The sequence below is a fragment of the Hemitrygon akajei genome, chromosome 22, assembly GCF_048418815.1.
Source record: "Hemitrygon akajei chromosome 22, sHemAka1.3, whole genome shotgun sequence".
Taxonomy (NCBI): domain Eukaryota; kingdom Metazoa; phylum Chordata; class Chondrichthyes; order Myliobatiformes; family Dasyatidae; genus Hemitrygon; species Hemitrygon akajei.
In genome coordinates, this window is record NC_133145.1 from 35,452,674 (window position 1) to 35,475,717 (window position 23,044).

The 23,044-nt window shown below is 40.8% G+C and overlaps 1 protein-coding gene across 1 annotated transcript in view; it reads left to right on the top strand.

Moving 5' to 3' along the window:
* The window catches only part of LOC140714948 (uncharacterized), an 88,048-nt gene extending 68,226 nt beyond the window's left edge, over positions 1 to 19,822 (top strand). The window contains exons 3-7 of the mRNA XM_073026638.1: positions 7,287 to 7,610; positions 8,615 to 8,866; positions 10,212 to 10,463; positions 12,589 to 12,729; positions 19,734 to 19,822. Coding sequence (XP_072882739.1) covers positions 7,287 to 7,610; positions 8,615 to 8,866; positions 10,212 to 10,463; positions 12,589 to 12,729; positions 19,734 to 19,822 — 1,058 coding nt within the window. The remainder of the gene's footprint in view (positions 1 to 7,286; positions 7,611 to 8,614; positions 8,867 to 10,211; positions 10,464 to 12,588; positions 12,730 to 19,733) is intronic.
* The last annotated feature ends 3,222 nt before the right edge of the window (positions 19,823 to 23,044 follow it).

A 23,044-nucleotide genomic window follows, 5' to 3' on the forward strand; every position in this document is an offset into this window, starting at 1 on the left:
ATGATTTTTATAAATGACCTGGATGAGGAAGTGGAGGGATGGGTTAGTAAGTTTGCTGATGACACAAAGGTTGGAGGTGTTGTGGATAGTGTGGAGGGCTGTCAGAGGTTACAGCAGGACATTGATAGGATGCAAAACTGGGCTGAGAAGTGGCAGATAGAGCTCAACCCAGATAAGTGTGATGTGGTTCATTTTGGTTGATCAAATATGATGGCAGAATATAGTATTAATGGTAGGACTCTCGGCATGTGGAGGATCAGAGGGATCTTGTGGTCCAAGTCCATAGGATGCTCAAAGCAGCTGCGCAGGTTAAATCTATGGTTAAGAAGGCGTACGGTGTATTGGCCTTCATCAATCGTGTAATTGAATTTAGGAGCTGAGAGGTAATGTTGCAGCTATATAGGACCCTGGTCAGACCCCACTTGGAGTACTGTGCTCAGTTCTGGTCACCTCACTACAGGGAGGATATGGAAAACATAGAAATGGTACAGCGGAGATATACAAGGATGTTGCCTGGATTGGGGAGCATGCCTTATGAGAAAAGGTTGAGTGAACTTGGCCTTTTCTCCTTGGAGTGAAGGAGGAAGAGAAGTGACCTGATACAGGTGTACAAGATGATGAGAGGCATTGATCGTGTGAATACTCAGAGGCTTTTTCCCAGGGCTGAAATGGTTGCCACAAAGAGTACCCAGGTTTAAGGTGCTGGGGAGTAGGTACAGAGATGATGTCAGGGGTAAGTTTTTTTTACTCAGAGAATGGTGAGTGAGTGGAATGGGCTGCCAGCAATGGTGATGGAAGTGGATACGATAGGGTCTTTTAAGAGACTTTTAGAGAAGTGCATGGAGCTGAGTAAAATAGAGGGCTGTAGGTAGGCCGAATAATTTCTAAGGTAGGGACATGTTCGGCACAACTTTGTGGGCGAAGGGCCTGTATTGTGCTGTAGGTTTTCTATGTTTCTAAATAATTAATAATATATAAATTAGCAATAAATATCAAGAACTTGAGATGAAGAGTCCTTGAAAGTGAGTCCATAGGTTGTGGGAAGATTTCAGTGATGGAGCAAGTGAAGTTGAGTTAAGATATCCTCTTTGGGTCAAGAGCTTGATACAACAATGGTAATAACTGTTCCTGAACTTGCTGCTGTGAGTCTTAAGGCTCCTGTACCTCCTTCCTGATGGCAGCAGTGAGAAGGGTGCATGACCCGGGTGGTGGGGATCCCTGATGATGGATGCTACTTTCCTGCAACAACGCTCCATGTAGATATGCTCAATGGTTGGGAGGGCTTTACCCATGATGTACTGGGCTATATCCATTATTCTGCATAGGATTTTCCATTCGAAGGCATTGATGTTCCATATAGGCTGTGCTGCAGCCAGTCCACATACCATCAACCACACGTCTATCGATGACAAAGTTTTAGATGTCATGCTGAATCTTCACAAAACTCCTCAGGAAGTAGGGGCACAGCTGTGGTTTCTTTGTAATTCAGGGATACATCTATCTCACTGCAATTACTAAGGGCCCTGAGGAAGTGCACTGAAATATTATGTATAATTCTGGTCTCCCTACCCAAGATAGAGGAATTGGTACAAGGGTTGATATCTGGAGGAAGGTTTTGTTGGAGAGGTTTGGTGGAATGATCAGTTTGAGAGTACAGAAGCAATATGGGTAATGTCATAGAAAAATATACTGTAGAATCCCCATGGAGTTTGACGAGGATGATAATTGCAGGATGAAGATTTCTCTGGATGGGAAACCCGGTATCACCGCCCTTAGCGTGAGGAGTCAATGGTTCAGGACTAGTAAAGGTCGTGCCCATTCAAATAATTTCCCCATGACAGACTGCAGTCAATCTGGATCCGCAATGAAGGTCAGCATTGGAGATTTGATAGCAAATAGTGTGTTAGCATCACTCCACTGAGAACCAACCACTCTGGTACCTGGGTCAGGAAATTCATTAATAAAAACAAGGATGCTCTAGATATTGTGCTATCAATTTTCTATTCAAGGCACTTTGTTTATTGCAGGGCTATTGACAATCCTTCTACTCATTTTACCCTTCTCACTTCCTCTCTCTAGAACTGCACTCACTCCTTCAGATATTTTATATAGTTCTAGCTGTTGTATTCTCTGCTGCTTGGAATTTTGAAATGGCCATCTGAACTAGCTTCAGAAATTCTCTGGATAGAGAATTCTACATTATCTCCATGCTTGAATGAGAAATGCTTTCTGGCCCATGTTTTACTTTAAAGTTCGTGTTTCAAAAATTCCCACCAATTAAATTCATTTCAGACTACGCTGTCAATGGCTTTCCTCATTTTAAATACTTCTATTAAATCTCCACTTAATTATCAATACTCAGAGGAATTTTAATAAGGTGATACAGACTGGTGTCACATGTTATATAGCCACTTACCGCACTACCCCAACAGCCCACCTTCAAAGACAATATTTGCTTACTAAATTGTGGCACCCTGCAATGAATGCAATGATTTGTTCGTTCTGACCAGAAGTTTGTATAACTGTAAGATAATTTCAGTTCTGTTGACATGGAGTCAGAGTTGTACAGTGGAGAAACTTGCCTTTCAGCCAACATGTCGATACTCATCTATTTATTCAAAAAAACTTATTCCATTTGTCTGCATCATGACTGTATCCTTCTTTGCCTCGTCTGTTTACATGTCTGCTAAGCATCGTAATTGTATCTGATTGCACCATCTTTTCTGGCGACACATTCTAGATATCAACCACTCTCAATGTAAGAGAAACTCACCCCTCAGATTCTTTTTTTATAAACTGTTCTCCTTATCTTAATTCTATGCTCTCATGCAAAAAAGATCTCATCTTTAGCCTCCTTTCCTCTAGGGATAAAAGACCAATCTATTGAGTCTGTCCCCAAACTGAAGTCCTCCAACCCAGACAACATTTTGATAAATCTCTTTTGCACTCTTCCCAATGTAGTCACATCTTTCCTGCACTGTGGTGAAAATAACTACATACAATATTCCAAGTGTGGCTTAACCAGTGTTCTGTCCAGTTGCAACATCAAGTATTCACTCTTACACAAAGCATAGAACAGTACAGCATGGGAGCAGGACTTTCAGCACGTGAAATCTGCTGATGTTGAAATGAACTAAATCTCTGAGCATGTCTGTATATAACCCATATCTCTTTATTATCCAGTTATCCATGTGTCTTTCTAACAAACTCTTAAACACCATTACCATATCTGCTTCTGTTATGAACCCAGGTGGCTCAGTCCAGACACTTTCCATAATCATTGTTTAAAAAATGGCTAGCACATCTCCTTTAAACCTTCCCTTTCTCATATTAAATGCACTTTCTCCAGTACTTGACGTTGCTATCCTGGGGAAAAAAGAGAGTCTGTCCATCTTATCTATGCCTATTATCTATCTCCTCTTGTATCCCCAAGTCTCTCTTTTCACTCAGTGTCCTATTATTTACTGCATATATCCTACCAACATGTCACGTCCCAAAGTGTATCACCTTGCACTGTGTGGGATTAAATTCCATTTTCCAAAGCTCTGCCCCAATATTCCATCTGAACTATATCCTTCTATAGGCTTAGGTAACCTCCTTGCTATACACAACACTGTCAATTTTAATGTCATCTGCAACCTTACAAATCATGCCTCATATGTTCACAAACAAGTCAATGATATGGACTACAAGCAAAGCTTCCAACACAGATACCCATGATATCTTTATAGCCACAAACATCCAGTCAGAAAAACATGCTCCAATTACTCCATTGTGTTGTTTCATTTCGCCAATTTTGGGTCCAATTAGTCGGCTTGAATCTGAAATAGCTTAACTTCGACACCAGTTTACTTAAGCAGGATCTTGTCAAGAATCTAGCTAAGGTAGATACAGACATTATCTCTCACCCTACCTTCACTGACCTCCTTTGCTACCTCCTAAAATCCCAATCAAATTACTAGGACAGTATTTACCCCCTCACGATGCCATGGTGTGTATTTCTAACCTGTCCCTGCTTCTCCAACTGTATATAAATGCTGTGCCAGTATTTTCTCCAGTGATTTTCTTACCACTGGCTTGTAGCTATCTGACTTGTCTCTGCACTTCTTAAACATAGGAACAGTGTTAGCTATACATAAATCTTCTGATATCGAGCCTATGGCTAATAGAGATGCAGAAATCTCCATTTGTGCCCCAGCAATCTTGTCCTTTATTTCTGAAAGCATTCCAAGATAGATCTCATATGGTCCTGGAAATTTATCCACCCTTACATGTTTCAAGGAATTCAACACCTCCAGATTTTTAATCCCTATATACTCCCAAGCAACTCATCTCTCCTCAAACTTGCTAGGCTCCACATCCTTGTCCTTGGTGAACAAAGATGATAAGTATTTATTTAGAATATTGCCCTCTTGGTTGCATGCATGAATTACCATTTGATAGATAGATAGATAGATACTTTATTCATCCCCATGGGGAAATTCAACCTTTTTTCCAATGTCCCATACACTTGTTGTAGCAAAACTAATTACATACAATACTTAACTCAGTAAAAATATGATATGCATCTAAATCACTATCTCAAAAAGCATTAATAATAGCTTTTAAAAAGTTCTTAAGTCCTGGCGGTTGAATTGTAAAGCCTAATGGCATTGGGGAGTATTGACCTCTTCATCCTGTCTGAGGAGCATTGCATCGATAGTAACCTGTCGCTGAAACTGCTTCTCTGTCTCTGGATGGTGCTATGTAGAGGATGTTCAGGGTTTTCCATAATTGACCGTAGCCTACTCAGCGCCCTTCGCTCAGCTACCGATGTTAAACTCTCCAGTACTTTGCCCACGACAGAGCCCGCCTTCCTTACCAGCTTATTAAGACGTGAGACGTCCCTCTTCTTAATGCTTCCTCCCCAACACGCCACCACAAAGAAGAGGGCGCTCTCCACAACTGACCTATAGAACATCTTCAGCATCTCACTACAGACATTGAATGACGCCAACCTTCTAAGGAAGTACAGTCGACTCTGTGCCTTCCTGCACAAGGCATCTGTATTGGCAGTCCAGTCTAGCTTCTCGTCTAACTGTACTCCCAGATACTTGTAGGTCTTAACCTGCTCCACACATTCTCCATTAATGATCACTGGCTCCATATGAGGCCTAGATCTCCTAAAGTCCACCACCATCTCCTTGGTCTTGGTGATATTGAGACGCAGGTAGTTTGAGTTGCACCATATCACAAAGTCCTGTATCAGTTTCCTATACTCCTCCTCCTGTCCATTCCTGCCACACCCCACTATGGCCGTGTCATCAGCGAACTTCTGCACATGGCAGGACTCCGAGTTATATTGGAAGTCTGATGTGTACAGGGTGAACAGGACCGGAGAGAGTACGGTTCCCTGCGGCGCTCCTGTGCTGCTGACCACTGTGTCAGACCTACAGTCTCCCAACCGCACATACTGAGGTCTATCTGTCAAGTAGTCCACTATCCAATCCACCATGTGAGAGTCTACTCCCATCTCCGTTAGTTTGTGCCTTAAGATCTTGGGCTGGATGGTGTTAAAGGCACTAGAGAAGTCAAGGAATGTAATCCTCACAGCACAACTGACCCCATCTAGGTGAGAGAGTGATTTGTGCAGCAAATACGTGATAGCATCCTCCACTCCCACCTTCTCCTTATATGCAAACTGAAGAGGATCCCGGGCGTGCCTGGTTTGTGGCCTCAGATTCTGTATTATCAGCCGCTCCATAGTCTTCATCACGTGCGACGTCAAGGCAACAGGTCTGAAGTCATTCAACTGCTTTGGTTGTGGTTTCTTCAGTACCGGGACAATACAGGATGTTTTCCACTGTCTGGGTACTCTTCTCTGCTCCAGGCTCATGTTGAAGATGCGCTGTAGTGGTTCTCCCAGCTCAGTCGCACAGGCCCTCAGTAATCGTGGGGAAACTCCATCCGGTCCAGCCGCCTTGCTGGTACAGATCTTCCTCAGTTGACCTTCCACCTGTGCAGCCGTAATCCTGGGCGTGGGCAAAGTCTCCTGTGAGTGGCTATTTTCCTGTGAGGGAAGAAAGCCTGGTGTGGAGTTCTGCGGTGAGGATGAGATTGTGCTGTCGAACCTATTGAAGAAGTTGTTCAGCTGGTTCGCTTTCTCCACATCTCCACTTATGTTTGCCCCCCGCTTTGCACCGCATCCGGTGATGATCTTCATCCCATCCCACACCTCCTTCATGCTTTTTTTCTGCAGCTTTTGTTCTAGCTTCCTCCTATACTGCTCCTTTGCCTCCCTTATCTGTACTCTGAGTTCCTTCTGAACTCTTTTAAGCTCCAACCGATCACCATCTTTAAAGGCCCTCTTCTTCTGGTTTAGGAGGCCTTTGATGTGATTAGTGATCCAGGGCTTATTATTGGGATAGCAGCCAATTGGCTTATTATTTGGACCCTACCTATCCTCTTGTTGCTTGTGACTTATAGAAGGACATTAAGATTCTGTTTAATTTTATATGCTAAGAATATTTCACAGCCTCATTTTTGTCCTCATAATTTCTTTTTACATACTCTCATAAATCTTCTAATTTCCTCAAATGTTTCTTTTGATTGTAGATGTCTATACCTGCCATATGCTTTTTTTCTGATCAAACCTAGTATTCCACTACTTTTCACTTTCCACTACTAAATTATTATGTGAAGGCTTCTGTATTCACACTCCAGGATTTTAGCCATGGTTCTTAGCGGCATCTACTTTACTCCACCTCACTGCTGCCTGTATTTCCGCCAGCCATGAATGTTGCTGCTCAGGCTGAGATGGTGAAATTTGCAATTATATGTTTTCTGTCCACTTCTGAAAATAAGCATTCTTCCCAAGCCACAAAGGGATCATCTCATAGAGACACCTGCAGAAGGAAAGTCATGTAAAAGAGGCACTAAGATTATGTAGAGTGGTGATTTTACTGTTAAATTATTGTACATGATCTATTTAATATATTTTTGAAACATGAAATTCTATTCACTTTCATTTTCATGACCAAAGAACAAGTAAATTTAAGACAATACTGACATTATGATACAGAAGTGGAATGGATTTTATAAGATTCCTGAGATTTTAATTGTTTATCTGTATTATCTGCAGGTGAATCAAGTGACAGAAATGGGATTATGTTTGAACTTTTTTTATTTGATCGTGTATCTGAGCATGCACTATGTAGAACGTAAGTACTGAAAGCCTTTCAATAAATAGCTCATTCAACATTGATTGTTAAACTTGTGACTGAAGTTATTGGAAATTAATTTTCTAGCGTTTGTGAAGCTGGATTGTGTGAAGTCAGTAATAGGAATATTTAACGAGGACACCGAACTACCATGCAGTATGGAAGCAGCAGGGATGAAAACACTCACTCTAGCAAAACTACATGCAAATGGATCGAGTGATAATATCGTATATAAATTTAACTCAAATGAAAATGACAGTGGAGTTCGGGGTCGAATTAAATTACATCAAGATTCACAGAATGTGTCCCTGATAATCCAGAAAATACAAGCATCTGATAATGGAACATATCAATTCTTTGTGGAAACAGATCATGGACATGCCTTGAAATCCATCCATTTGATAGTTAGAGGTGGGTAATATTGTATTTTCTCTGCTTCTAATTTTCTTTATGAATATTGGTTACATCTATTTGGTAAAAAATTGCAGTTAATACAGTATCTCTTAAAATGTCTTGATTTGTGAGTTAGTCTGACGTATGCAATATTGATAGTTATATTTAGACAGGGAAGAATGGCTGAATTTATGTCATCATTGGAAGTCATATCACTGCAACAAATTGTTATGAATTCTACCAACTTGAGGAGGCACTTTTCCATCAAACACTGAATAAATATGCATGAATAAAATAAATGATTTTCAGTTTGTGGATTAAATGCATAATTTATATTTGAGAATATAGAAGTTTCTAATGAAGGTAGACATCAGAGATTCATAAATTGTAGACCATTGTGGTCTACAAAAAAAATCCTGTGCGAATAGTACACAAAGTAGATAGGTTTTCTGATATTTGAAGAAGGCAAGAGATAGTAATATATTCAATTAGTCATTTAAAATGATAGCAATAAAGGTGCAAGCTACAACACTTGTTATTTCTGCCCCAGTGCATTACTAATCTCCTAAGGTTATTGGGACATAAAAGGAAGATTTATTACCTTTAATGGTGTATTTGTATACAGTATGCGCAATTGGCAGTAATGCTTGCGAAATATATTTAGCACAAAATCATATTACTGCACGTATGTACTTTGGATCTTTGGCTTTGAGGCTCTATTAGTTGAAGATCTGCAACTTTTTTCCTGGATTTATTTATAGATCACTGGGACTAAGTAATGGAGAACTGCTGCCTCATATCTCACTAAGTTCCAGCTTTGATCTGTCAATACCCTAATAGTTTGATTAGTCAAATAGTTTCAGATTTGAGTTACGCAGTGAGTTATATGAATGTAAGCTGTTCTATAAAGAAAGCTGGAAATTACATTCATAATGTTAATATGGATATTAGTGCTAACCTACTAGACATTGTGCATCCAATGCTATTGTCACATGGCTAAAGGTGTAAAGCATGTTTTTCAGCTCCATGTACTGGGCCACCCATCAGTAAAAAAGAAGAAAAAGGCAAAACATTTCTTGTGTCCACAACAGTTGGATATCCACTGGCACATCTTTATTGGAAGACTGAAAATGAAACCATCTCGTGTAATAGTGTTGACAAAGCACGACCAGGTGAATTGTACAACACCACCAGCTGCATTCCAGTAGTTGATGACTGGTGCTCTATAAACTATACTTGTTCTGTTTGCATTGGAAATGATGGCATATCTAAAGGTAAGTTTGAATCTTATTTATCATTAAATAAAGAGGCAACTTCTGAGCCTCTATTGTGAATTGGCTGTTTATAAAATACAAGGCCTCCATGTATACTGTAGCAATTTCATTCAGTGATTCAATGAAAAGAAACACATGTATTTATTCACTGCTACTCACCACTGACATTTAATCAACATTGCAACTTGGAGTATGTGGCAGTTGTCTTGAGTAAAGCAAGCACATCTGCACATCCATATGATAATGATCAAATAATGTGGTGAGGAGAAGAAATAGAAGACCCTAATGGCTGTGACTAGAGGTGTGTAGAAACTGTGGATATGAAGACAAGATCTGAAGCTGGAAAGAGGAAGAAAGTTGGGAAGCATGCAGGTGCTTAATGGAACTTGATGATCAGTTTGAACTAAATAAATGATAAAGAATATCAAAGATCATGAAGCTCCCTTGTGTGATTCATTGTAATCTGTTTTTGAACCATACTTCAAAAATCATATTTACAGTGGGCAGAAATAGTGAACCCAACAATTGTAACTCCTCTCAGTTCTGCATTGTCCCAAATTACCAAATTATGCACATACAATGTGTGTATGTTTGTGGTCTTCACCTACCATTGCCCATCCACTTTAAGGTTTGATGTGTTGCACATTCAGAGATGCTCTTCTGCACCCTGCTGTTATAACGCAAGATTATTTGAGTTCCTCCCACCTTCCTGTCAAGTTGAACCAGTCTGGAATTTTGGGAACTTCGGGACTTTCTCCTCTGTGAATAGTATACAAAGTAGGTAGGCAAGAGATAGGAATATATTTATTTAGTCATTTAAAATTATAGCAATAGAAATGCAAGCTACAGCACTTGTAATTTCTGCCCCAGTGCATTACTAATCTCCTAACGTTATTGGGACATAAAAGGAAGATTTTCGTACGTTTAATGGTGTATTTGTATACAGCATCTGCAATTGGCAGTAATGCTTACAAAATATATTTGGCAAGAAATCATATTACTGAATGTATGTAAGTTGGATCTTTGACTTTGAGGTTCTATTAGTTGAAGATCTGCAACTTTTTTCCTGGATTTATTTATAGATCACTGGGACTAAGTAATGGAGAACTGCTGCCTCATATCTCACTAAGTTCCAGCTTTGATCTGTCAATACCCTAATAGTTTGATTAGTCAAATAGTTTCAGATTTGAATTATGCAGTGAGTTATATGAATGTAAGCTGTTCTATAAAGAAAGCTGGAAAAAGTCATTCATAATGTTAATATGGATATTAGCGCTAATCCTATTAGACATTGTGCATCTAATGCTATGGTCACATGGCTAAAGGTGTAAAGCATGTCTTTCAGCTCCATATACTGAGCCACACATCAGCAAAAAAGAAGAAAACGGCAAAACATTTCTTGTGTGCACAACAGTTGGATATCCACTGGCACATCTTTATTGGAAGACTGAAAATGAAACAATCTCGCCTAATAGTGTTGACAATGTGCAACTAGATGAATTGTACAACATCACCAGCTGCATTCCAGTAGTTGATGACTGGTGCTCTATAAACTACACTTGTTCTGTTTGCATTGGAAATGATTGTATATCTAAAGGTAAGTTTGAATCTTATTTATCATTAAATTCAAGCTCTGCAACTTCTGAGCCTCTATTGTGAATTGGCTGTTTATAAAATACAAGGCCTCCATGTATACTGTAGCAATTTCATTCAGTGATTCAATGAAAAGAAACACATGTATTTATTCACTGCTATTCACTACTGACATTTAGTCAACATTGCAGCTTGGAATATGTGGCAGTTATCTTGAGTGAAGCAAGCACATCTGCACATCAATTTGATAATGATCAAATAATGTGGTGAGGAGAGGAAATAGAAGACCCTAATGGCTGTGACTTGAGAAGTATAGAAACTGGATATCAAGACAAGATCTGAAGCTGGAAAGAGGAAGAAAGTGGGAAGCATGCAGGTGCTTGATGGAACCTGATGATCAGTTTGAACTAAATAAATGATCAAGAATGTCAAAGATCATGAAGCTCCCTTGTGTGATTCATTGTAATGGGTTTTTAAATCATACTTCAAAAATCATATTTATAGTGGGCAGAAATAGTGAACCCAACAATTGTAACTCCTCTCAGTTCTGCATTGTCCCAAATTACCAAATTATGTACATTCAATGAGTGTATGTTTATGGTCTTCACCAGCTATACCCCATCCACTTTAAGTTTTGATGTGTTGTACATTCAGAGATGCTCTTCTGCACCCTACTGTTGTAACGCAAGGTTATTTGAGTTCCAGCTGCCTTCCTGTCAGGTTGAACCAGTCTGGAATTTAGGGACCTTAGGGACATTCTCCTCTAACCTCTCTCATTAATAAGGGTTTTTCACCTCCAAAACTGCCACTCAATGGATGTGCTTTGTTTTTTTTGCACAATCCTGTGCAAACACTAGAGACTGCTGTGCATGAAAATGCCAGATCAACAGTTTCAGAGATACTCAAACCACCCCATCTGACACCAACATTCATTCCACAGTCAGGCGTACAGCAGGTGTACAGTTTCTAGTGAAATGGCCACCGAGTGTACATCTGCATGATTTACTGCATATAATTATACTTTGTATTCCTTATAATCACCCGATTCTTCTAAATTCCAGTGAGTACAAGCACAGAGCCAACAAACACTCCTCATACGATAACCCTGGAAACATTCTTGTAAACATCCTCGGAACCCTCTTCAATGTCAACACATCGATTCTTATATAAGGAGCCCAAAACTGCTCACAATTTTCCAAGTGAGGCCTCACCAGTGCCTTATAAATGCTCAGCATTACATCCTTGCTCTTATATTCTAGTCCTCTGGAAATGAATGCTAACATTGCATTTGCCTTCCTCACCACAAACTCAACCTGCAAATTAATCTTTAGAGACTCCTGCGTGAGGTCTCCCAAATCCATTTGCACCTTTGGATTTTTGAATTTGCTCCCCGTTTAGAAAATAGTCGGTGCTTTTGTTCCTTTTACCAAAGAGCATAACCTTGCACTTCCTGACACTGTATTCTGATTACAACATCTTTGCTCATTCTCCTAATCTGTCTAAATCCTATTGCAGGCTCCCTGCTTCCACACCACTACCAGCCCCTCACCTATCTTGCTATCATGTGAAAACCTGGCCAGTTTTCTGCTTTCTACCTAGCTCTCTAAATCGTCTCTTAAGGACTTCCTCTCTTTTCCTTCCTATGTTATTGGTGCAAACAGGTACCGAGACTTCTGGCTGCTCACCTTCCTTCTTTAGAATGTTGTGGATCTGATCCGACGTATCTTCCAGGTGTCCCTATCATGTCTATATTCTGGACTTGTGAGGACCTTTTTGATAGCAGTGTTCCATGATTTAGTTCTCTTTAAATTATAATTACATTGAAGCCCTCCAAAGCTGAAATTCCCATCAAGTTGAATTCCCATTAATATAGTTCATGTTTCCTGTGCCTCAAAGAATCATTTGCAATAACGTGCACAAGTTGCAGCTGAGCATGAGCATATTTGGCTTGTCTAAAAGTCCCAATTCAGTGTAACCTAACACACAGTTTACTTGTCTCAGGGCAGTTATCTCATGGATTGATATTGTACATAGTCAATTACAAAATTAAATATTAAGTTTACATTTTTGTGCTACAGAATGTAAATTCTACATTTTGAGAAAAGTTAATTATTTATTTTCCATTGCAGAATTGGATTGTCTCAAAGTTGAAGCAATTCCTCCGCAACCATTGGCTGGTGATAGAACACATGTTGGTGTTATTCTCTCCTTGGTGTTCATAATACTGCTGTGCACAGCAGCTTTTTACTGCAGGAAGGGATTTTTTAAAGGTAGAGTATTAATTCTGGTCAGTGAAAGGGAAGAACATAGAACATCGGACACTACCGCACAGTACAGGCCATTTGGCCCATGATGTTGTGTTCACTTTTCAGCCTACCCCAAGATCAATCTAACTCTTCCTTCCCACATAGCCCTCTATTTTTCTTTCATGCAATGGACATCTAAGAGTCTCTTTAATTTTTCTAATGTATCTGCCTCCACCAACATCCCTGGCAGTGTGTTTGTTCCATACATTTACCACTTTGTGTGCAAATAAAAACCTACCACTAACAGACAACCCCCTACAAATTCCTACAATCACTTAAAAAGTATTTGTCTCAAATTAACCATTGCTGCCCTGGGAAAAAGGTGCTGGCTGTCTACTCGATCTACACCTCTTATATACCTCTACCAAGTTCTTGTATATCTTATATACCTCTACCAAGTTCAAAGTAAATTTATTATCGAAGTACACATATGTCTTATGTACAACCCTGAGATCTTTTTCTTCTGGGCATACACAGTAAATCCAAGAAACAAAACAGAATCAATGAAACACCACATTCAACAACATGGACAAACAACCAATGTGCAAAAGACAAAAACTGTGCAAAAAGAAATGAAATAAATAATTAAATAAAGGCAAAAACAAGAGATGAAGAGTCCTAGAAAGTGGCTCCATAGGTTATGGAACAGTTCAGTGAAGTTGTAAGGAAATAGAGGTACGGCTGTGCTTTCTTTGTAATTGTATTTACATGCTGGGTGAAGGTCAGGTCCTCTGAAGTGATAACACTGAGGAAGTTAGAGTTGCTGACACTCATTCTCATGAATAAAGTTGCCTCTCATTCTTCTTTGCTCCAAAGTGAAAAGTCCTAGCTTGCTCAACTTTTCTTTATAAGACCTGCACTCTAGTGTAGTCAGCATCCTGGTAAGTCTCCTCTGCACCCTCTCTAAAGCTTCCATTTCCTTCCTGGGACAAGACGACCAGACTGAACACAATACTCCAAGTGTGGTCTAACCAGTGTTTTATGGAACTGAAACATTATCCTGTGGTTCATGAAATCAATCTTCCAAATGATGAAGGCCAACACAACATACACCTTGACCACCCTATCAACTTGCATGATAACTCTAAAGGATCTATGCATGTGCACCCCTAGATCCCTCTGTTCATCAACACTGTGAAAAGTCCTGCCATTAGTGCTGTACCTTGCTTTCAAGTTTGACCTTCCCAAGTGAATCACTTGACACATTTCTAATTGAATTCCATCTGCCACTTCTCAGTCCATCAGTCAAGCCTGATATTCTGTCAATGTCCCATTGTAATCTACAACAACCTTCTACACTATCCACAACAACAATCTTTGTGTAATTCGAAAATTTACTAACCCATCCTTCTATTTTCTCATCTAAGTCATCGATGAAAATCACAAAGAGTAGGGGTCCCATAACAGATCCCCGGAAATTCCACTTGTTACCAATCTTCCGGCAGAGGACATTCCATCTACAACCACAATCTGACTTTTATAGGGAAGCCAATTCAGAATCCATACAGACAAGTTTTCCTAGATCACTTCCCTCCTCGCTTTTCTGAAAGAGCCTACCATGGGGAACCTTTTTTGGTGCCTTACTAAATCTATAAACACCAAATCCATCACTCCATCTTCATCAATTTGTTTTGTCACTTCCTCAAAAATGTCACTCAGGTTCATGAGGCACGACCTCCCCCTCACAAAGCTACATTGATTGTCCCAGGTCAGATTATGCTACTTCAAAGACACTAAAACTGGTGTTACATAGCAGTTTTTGAAGGTTCTGTTCTCCATTCCATTCAATAAAGACCCATTCACACTTTTACCAATCCGTCTTTCTCCATTCCAACTTTAGCTAGGGTAAGACTGCAGCACCTACCACACTTAACTGAGTGACCATTTTTCATAAAAGAGTCTAAAGAGCATTAATTATAAGCAATATAATGTAAAAGCGGCCATTGTTGGCCTCAGTCCTTTTCTCTCTCAATACCATCACATATTTACTACAGAATATAAGCAATTTAACAGCGAAACATCTCAACATGGACAGAATTATAATGAAATCTGACACTGATCTAAAGATGGAGACAATATCCCATGTGAAGAAATAACTGGTCCAAAGTGGTGGATATTGAGAGGTATTGGAAGGAGAGAAAGAGAGAGGGTTAAGAAGTTGGGAAGAATAAAATCTGTAATAAATGTGTATCGGAAGACAAGGGTGGAGGAAGCAAAATGTTTCCAGCAAGTTGCAGGGTCTTAAAATGAGAGAAACACAAGTTCAGGAAACTACTTAAATGCATGGATAACAAATGCAAGGCATTGCTTTAAAATGAACTATTCAGATCAGCAAGATGTAATGACTGAATGCGATTTGGCCCACTTAACATAAAAACTTTGAAACATAGAACATAGGGGACAAATACGCCATCCAGCCATTTGTGCTTGTGTCACCATCTAACATGATCATGGATGATCATTCACTTCAGTATTCCTGCCTTCCCTTTTCTCTTGATCCTTCTAAGCCAGGGGTTCACAACCTGGAGCCACAGACTCCTTGGTTAATGGTAGGTGTCCCTGGCATAAAAAGAGTTGGGAACCCCTGCTCTATACATCTACCTGCCCTCTTGAATATATTTAATGGTTTGGCCTCTACTCCCTCCTGTGTGTATAATTCTCCTGATCTCGGTATGGTATACACCATATCTTGAGCCATGACCCCTTCTTCTGCACTCCTCAGCCTCTATTTGGTCCTGTTAGTTTTTTTGTGTGTGTGGCTTTTAGGAAATCCAACTTCATTCTTCTGAATTAAAGTCGATATTTGCCTAACTGACCCAATCTCCCTGCATACAATAGTCATTCCATCTCAGGGATCTCTCTATTAAACACTTATTCACTCCACCCATGACAAGCAGATTCTTTCTCTCATAAGGAGACCAAAACTCCAGGTGGGCTTTCACCAAGATGACAACATTGCTTTTGCAATGAAAATCATCTAATATGAATACTTGCTTGCTTCAACTATCAACATACAAAGGCACCCATTTGAAACACATTTCCTTTTCCCAATTTATCATTGCTTAGATAATAATCTGCCTCACACACTAAATGCTGGTGGAACGCAGCAGGCCAGGCAGCATCTATAGGAAGAAGTACAGTCGACATTTCGGGCCAAGACCCTTCATCAGGACTAACTGAAAGAAGAGATAGTAAGAGATATGAAAGTAAGAGTGGGAGGGGGAGGGGGAGATCCGAAATGATAGGAGAAGACAGGATGGGGAGGAATAAAGCTAAGAGCTGGAAAGTTGATTGAAAAAAGGGATACACAGCTGAAGAAGGGAGAGGATCATGGGACGGGATGTCTAGGGAGAAAGAAAGGGGGAGGAGGGCACCAGAGGGAGATGGAGAGCAGGCAAGGAGTGATTGTGAGAGGGACAGAGAGAAAAGAAAAGAAAGGGGGAAATAAACAAATAAATATATAAATAAGGGATGGGGTAAGAAGAGGAGGAGGGGTATTAATGGAAGTTAGACAAATCAATGTTCATACCATTAGGTTGAAGGCTACCCAGACAGAATATAAGGTGTTGTTCCTCCAACCTGAGTGTGGCTTCATCTTGACAGTAGAGGAGGCAATGGATAGACATACCAGAATGGGAATGGGACGTGGAATTAAAATGTGTGCTTTCTCTGGCGGACAGAGCGAAGGTGTTCTCTGCGTCGGGTCTCACCAATATATAGAAGGACGCACCGGGAGCACCGGATTTAGTATATCACACCAGCCAACTCACAGGTGAAGTGTCACCTCACCTGGAAGGACCGTCTGGGGCCCTGAATGGTGGTGAGGGAGGAAGTGTAAGGACAGATGTAGCACTTGTTCCGCTTACAAGGATAAGTGCCAGGAAGGAGATTGGTGGGAAGGGATGGGGGGACGAATGGACAAGGGAGTCACGTAGGGAGCGATCCCTGTGGAAAGCAGAAAGAGGGGGGAAGGAAAGATGTGCTAGGTGGTAGGATCCCGTTGGAGGTGGCGGAAGTTACGGAGAATTATACGTTGGACCCGGAGGCTGGTGGGGTGGTAGGTGAGGACAAGGGGAACCCTATCCCGAGTGGGGTGGTGGGAGGATGGGTGAGAGCAGATGTGTGTGAAATGGGAGAGATGCATTTGAGAGCAGAGTTGATGGTGGAGGAAGGGAATCCCATTTCTTTAAAAAAGGGAAACATCTGCTTCGTACTGGAATGAAAAGCCTCATGCTGAGAGCAGATGTGGTGGAGAAAGAGGAATTTCGAGAAGGGGATGGCATTTTTGCAAGAGACAGGGTGGAAAGAGGAATAGTACAGGTACTTGTGAGAGTCTGTAGGCTTACAGTAGACATCAGTAGATAAGCTGTCTCCAGAGGTAGAGACAGAAAGATCAAGAAAGGGGAGGGAGGTGTCAGAAATAGACATCAGTAGATGAGCAATAATCTGCCTTTCAGTTTTCAGAAACAAAACAGTTACCTTCACATTGATTCACATCAAGGTGCATTAGCCTTGAATTTGCCCACTGAGCACATTTTGAGGTTAAAAAAGGCAGAGAGGTTTAGCAGCAAACGAAGTGTGATATGGTTCATGGTTAAGTATTAAATCACATAATCCTGTTTCAAGAAACATCTTTTCAGATTTAATATAATGCTATTTTTACTTGAAATATTAATGTTGTCATTTTCTCAAAAGCATACTTCAGGAAACAATCTACAGCAATGCTTGTAAATTTTGTAGGTATGTAACTTTCAAGAATCTTTACAATTCCTAAAAGGAAGGGTTATTTTACCTGTAAATAGAGTACAGAATAGTATAGTGTGGGATCAGGCACTTTGACCTGCAATGGCCATAATGAAAATGAAGTATTTCCATCTGCCTGTACCTGGTCTATACCCCTCCAGTTCCTGTCTGTTTATGTGACTGTATAAATGCCTCTTGAACATTACCATTCTGTTTGTTCCAAGTTCCTGCCACACACTCTGTATAAAAACTGCCTTGTAAATCTCCTTTAAATTTTTCTGTCTCACCTTAAAGCTATGCCGTTTCGTATTTGATATTTCCATCTGGAACAAGATTCTATCAACTACGTCTGTGCCTCTCATAATGTACGATGCTTCTATCTGGTCAGCCCTCAGCCTCTTGTGCTTAGGCAAAAACAATCCAAGTTTGTCCAACTTCTCCTTACAGTGAATACTCTTTAATTCATCAACAGATGATTAAGAAAATAGAATATGTGTATCAAGTTAATTCTCAAAAAAAGAGCCAGATTCTGTCATCAATCTACTCTTGTCAATCAACATAATTATTCATGTAAATTAGCAAAATCACTATTGTCAATATATTTTCACCGGATTCCTGTGTTGATAACTCACTGTTTAATCAACTATTCATGCTGTTCTTTGTGCATCCAAATAATGAACTGAAATCTGAACTGAAAGATATCAACAGAAAAATTTAAGAGAATTTTCCGAGAAGCATACAGGATGAAACCTGACTTTCTGAAGATTACAATCAAGGCACAGAACAGCTGAAGTCAATTATTAAAATAAATCCTTTCTGTTAGACTACTTAACTTTGTGGAAATGTAATAAGTCTTTTAATAATTAACTTTTAAAATTAAAAAACTCCAAATTCCAGACAGTATTCAGAATGATTTTACTGTAATGGCAGGTTTTTCAGTCAGAAAATTAATTAATCATTGATTAGGGCAAGCCACTGTTTTGCATTTACTCCTTGGAGCGAGAGAGGATGAGAGGTGGCCTGATAGAGGTGTATAAGATGATGAGAGGCATTGATCATGTGGATAGTCAGAGGCTTTTACCCAAGACTGAAATGACCAGTATGAGAGGGCACAATTTTAAGGTGCTTGGAAGTTGGTGCAGAGGAGATGTCAGGGGTAAGTTTTTTACACAGAAAGTGGTGAGTGCGTGGAATGGGCAGCCGGCAACGGTGGTGGAGGTGGATATGATAGGGTCTTTTAAGAGACTCCTGGATAGGTACATGCAGCTTAGAAAAATAGAGGGCTATGGGTAACCCTAGGTAGTTTCTAAAATAAGTACATGTTCAGCACAGCCTTGTGGGCTGAAGAGCCTGTATTGTGCTGGTTTTCTATGTTTCTATGTTTTTCTATGTTAACCATGGGATTGCCCAATATTATATTGATGGATTTAGGGAGGGATAGGCTTCTATGCTCTTTAAGTCTGAGCACAGAAACATTCATTCAATAGGTTTCAATAGGTGCATGTAATGTCAGAGAAATGTATACAATATACATCCTTAAATTTTTTGTTTGCAGACATCCACAAAAACAGAGTGCCCTGATCAATGAATGAATAAATGAATGAAGAAAAAAATGCAGTTCATGTCAGCATTTAGGAAGGGTCAGAACTTCTCTTGACCTGTCCCCATCATCCATCCCATACATTGCTGAAGAGTAGCAAGTGAGAATGCAGGGGTACACACATGGTGCAGTTGACTTTGTCTTGATGAAGGTGTTTGAATTTTCAAGGCTAGATATCAATTTTGATGTGTAAACATATAACTATACTGAACTATCTGTTCACACCCAATATAGTGACATACACTTAATGACCCCTTTATTAGGTACATTCGCTCATTAATGTAAATATTTTAACAGCCAATCATCTGACTGTAATGCAATGCAAAGTTCCTGTTCAGACCGAACATTAAAATGGAGAAGTAATGTAATCTAGGTGCCTTTGAGCGTGGAATGATCGTTGGTGCTAGACGGAGTGGCTTTGAGTATCTTAGAAACCGCTGATCCCCTGGGATTTGCATGCACATTAAAACTTTATAGAAAATAGAAAACTTTATTAAAAATCCAGTGAGCAGCAGTTTAGTGGGTGAAATTGCTTTGTTAATGAGAGAGGTCAGAGGAGAATGGCCAGACTGGTTCAAGCTGACAGGAAGGCGACAGTAACTCAAATAACAATGTGTTCCAACAGTGGTTTACAGAACTACTGATCCTACAATGCATCAAACCTTGAAGCTGATGGACTGGAGCAGCAAAAGACCACAAACATACACTCAGTGATCACTTCATCAGGTACCGGAGATACCTTATAAAGGAGCAACGGGGAGTTAATCTTGTATATTGATTGTTGATATTGATCAACTGCTTTCATTGTACTAACATAAAATTAAAATCTTTTTCTTTTGAGTTTTGAGAGATTCTCCCACCAGCCCCCTCCCTTAATGTTTGCTAGAAGCGAATATAAGGCCTGTTCAGTCTACAGCTTTGTTTGTTTGTGTGTGGCTCACTTAACCAAAGAACAACAAAGAACAAGAAACAATACAGCACAGTATAGGCCATTCAGCCCACAATGTTTTGCTGACTCTTAAACACTGCCTCCCATATAACCCCCCACCTTAAATTCCTCCATATACCTGTCTAGTAGTCTCTTAAATCTCTGATCATATTGCATACTCTCTAAACCAGGCAGCATCCTGGTAAGTCTTCTCTGTACCCTTTCCAATGCTTCCACATCCTTCCTATAGTGAGATCACCAGAACTGGACACAGTATTCCAAGTGTGGCCTAACCAGAGTTTTATAGAGCTGCATCATTACCCCGAGACTCTTAAACTCTATACCTCAACTTATGAAAGCTAACACTCCATAAGCTGTCTTAACTACCCTATCTACCTGTGAGGCAACCTTCAGGGATCTGTGGACATGTAACCCCAGATCCCTCTGCTCCTCCACACTCCCAAGTATCCTGCCATTTACTTTGTACTCTGCCTTGGAGTTTGTTCTTCCAAAGTGCACCACCTCACACTTCTCCGGGTTGAACTCCATCTGCCACTTCTCAGCCCACTTCTGCATCCTATCAATGTCTCTCTGCAATCTTCGACAATCCTCAACATTATCCACAACACCACCAACTCTTGTGTCATCTGCAAACTTGCCAACCCACCCTTCTACCCCCACATCCAGGTCATTAATAAAAATCACGTAAAGTAGAAGTCCAGAACCGATCCTTGTGGGATACCACTAGTCACAACCCTCCAATCCAAATGTACTCCCTCCACCACAACCCTCTGCTTTCTGCAGGCAGGCCAATTCTGAATCCACCTGGCCAAACGTCCCTGGATCCCATGCCTTCTGACTTTCTGAATAAGCCTACCGTGTAGTACCTTGTCAAATGCCTTACTAAAATCCATGTAAATCACATCCACTGCACTACCCTCATCTATATGCCTGGTCACTTCCTCAAAGAACTCTATCAGGCTTGTTAGACATGATCTGCCCTTCACAAAGCCATGCTGACTGTCCCTGATCAGACCATGCTTCTCTAAATGCCCATAGATTCTATCTCTAAGAATCTTTTCCAACAGCTTTCCCACCACAGATGTAAGGCTCACTGGTCTATAATTACCTGGACTATCCCTACTACCTTTTTGAACAAGGGGACAACATTCACCTCCATTCACTCTTCCGGTACCATTCCTGTGGACAATGAGGACATAAAGATCCTAGCCAGAGGCTCAGCAATCTCAACCATCGCCTGATGGAGCAGCCTGGGGAATATTCTGTCAGGCCCTGTTTACTTATCCATCCTAATGTATTTTAACAACTCCAACACATCTTCTCCCTTAATATCAACATGCTCCAGAACATCAACCTCACTCATATTGTCCTCACGGTCATCAAGTTCCCTCTCATTTGTGAATACTGAAGAGATGTATTCATTGAGGACCTCGCTCACTTCCACAGCCGCCAGGCACACCTTCCTACCCTGATCTCTAATAGGTCCTATCTTCATTCCTGTCAACCGTTTGTTCTTCACATAATTGAAGAATGCCTTCGGGTTTTCCTTTACCCTACTCACCAAGGCCTTCTCATGCCCCCTTCTTGCTCTCCTCAGCCCCTTTTTAAGCTCCTTTTTTGCTACCCTATATTTCTCAATAGACTCATCTGATCCTTGCTTCCTAAACCTTACGTATGCTGCCTTCTTCTATCTGACTAGATTCTCCACCTCACTTGTCACCCATGGTTCCTTCACCCTACCATACTTTATCTTCCTCACCGGGACAAATTTATCCCTAACATCCTGCAAGAGATCCCTAAACATCAACCACATGTCTACAGTACATTACCCTGCAAAAACATCATCCCAATTCACACCCACAAGTTCTAGCCTTATAGCCTCATAATTTGCTCTTCCCCACTTAAAAATTTTCCTGTCCTCTCTGATTCTATCCTTTTCCATGATAATGTTAAAGGCCAGGGAGTGGCAGTCACTGTCCCCCAGATGCTCACCCACTGAGAGATATGTGACTTGACCCGGTTCGTTACCTAAATACTAGATCTAGTATGGCATTCCCCCTCGTCGGCTTGTCAACATACTGTGACAGGAATCTATCCTGGATGCACTTGACAAACTCTGCCCCATCTAATCCATTGGAACTAATCAGGTGCCAATCAATATCAGGGAAGTTAAAGTCACCCATGATAACAACCCTGTTATTTTTGCACCATTCTAAAATCTTCCTCCCAATCTGCTCCTCGGTATCCCTGCTGCTACCAGGGGGCCTATAGTATACTCCCAATAGATTAACTACTCCCTTCCTGTTCCTGACTTCCACCCATACTGACTCAAAAGAGGATCCTGCTACATTACTGATGCACCATCAATAACTCACTCTGAGACGTAAGAAGCGAGATATCGGCTTTTATTGACTGGAAGAATGAACAACACTACATCCTGGAGAATGAGGCCGGGCTCAGGCCTCAATCGCCTTTATACAGGGGTCTGTGGGAGGAGCCACAGGAGCAGTCAGCAGGGGTCTGTGGGAGGAGCCCCAGGAGCAGACAGCAGGGGTCTGTGGGAGGAGCCACAGGAGCAGTCAGCAGGGGTCTGTGGGAGGAGCCCCAGGAGCAGACAGCAGGGGTCTGTGGGAGGAGCCACAGAAGCAGTCAGCAGGGGTCTGTGGGAGGAGCCCCAGGAGCAGTCCAGACAGGTATATGTAGTTCACCACAGTTACCCACCCTTTTTGTAGCTGTAATAGTATCCCTGACCAGTAATCCCACTCCTCCTCCCATTTCCCCCCTCTCTATCCCTTTAAAAGCACTGAAATCCAGGAATATTGAGAATCCATTCCTGCCCTGGTGCCAGCTAAGTCTCTGTAATGGCCACTACATCATAATTCCAAGTATGTATCCAAGCTCTCAGTTCATCACTTTTGTTCCTAATGCTTCTTGCATTGAAGTACATGCACTTCAGTCCTGACGAAGGGTCTCAGCCTGAAACGTTG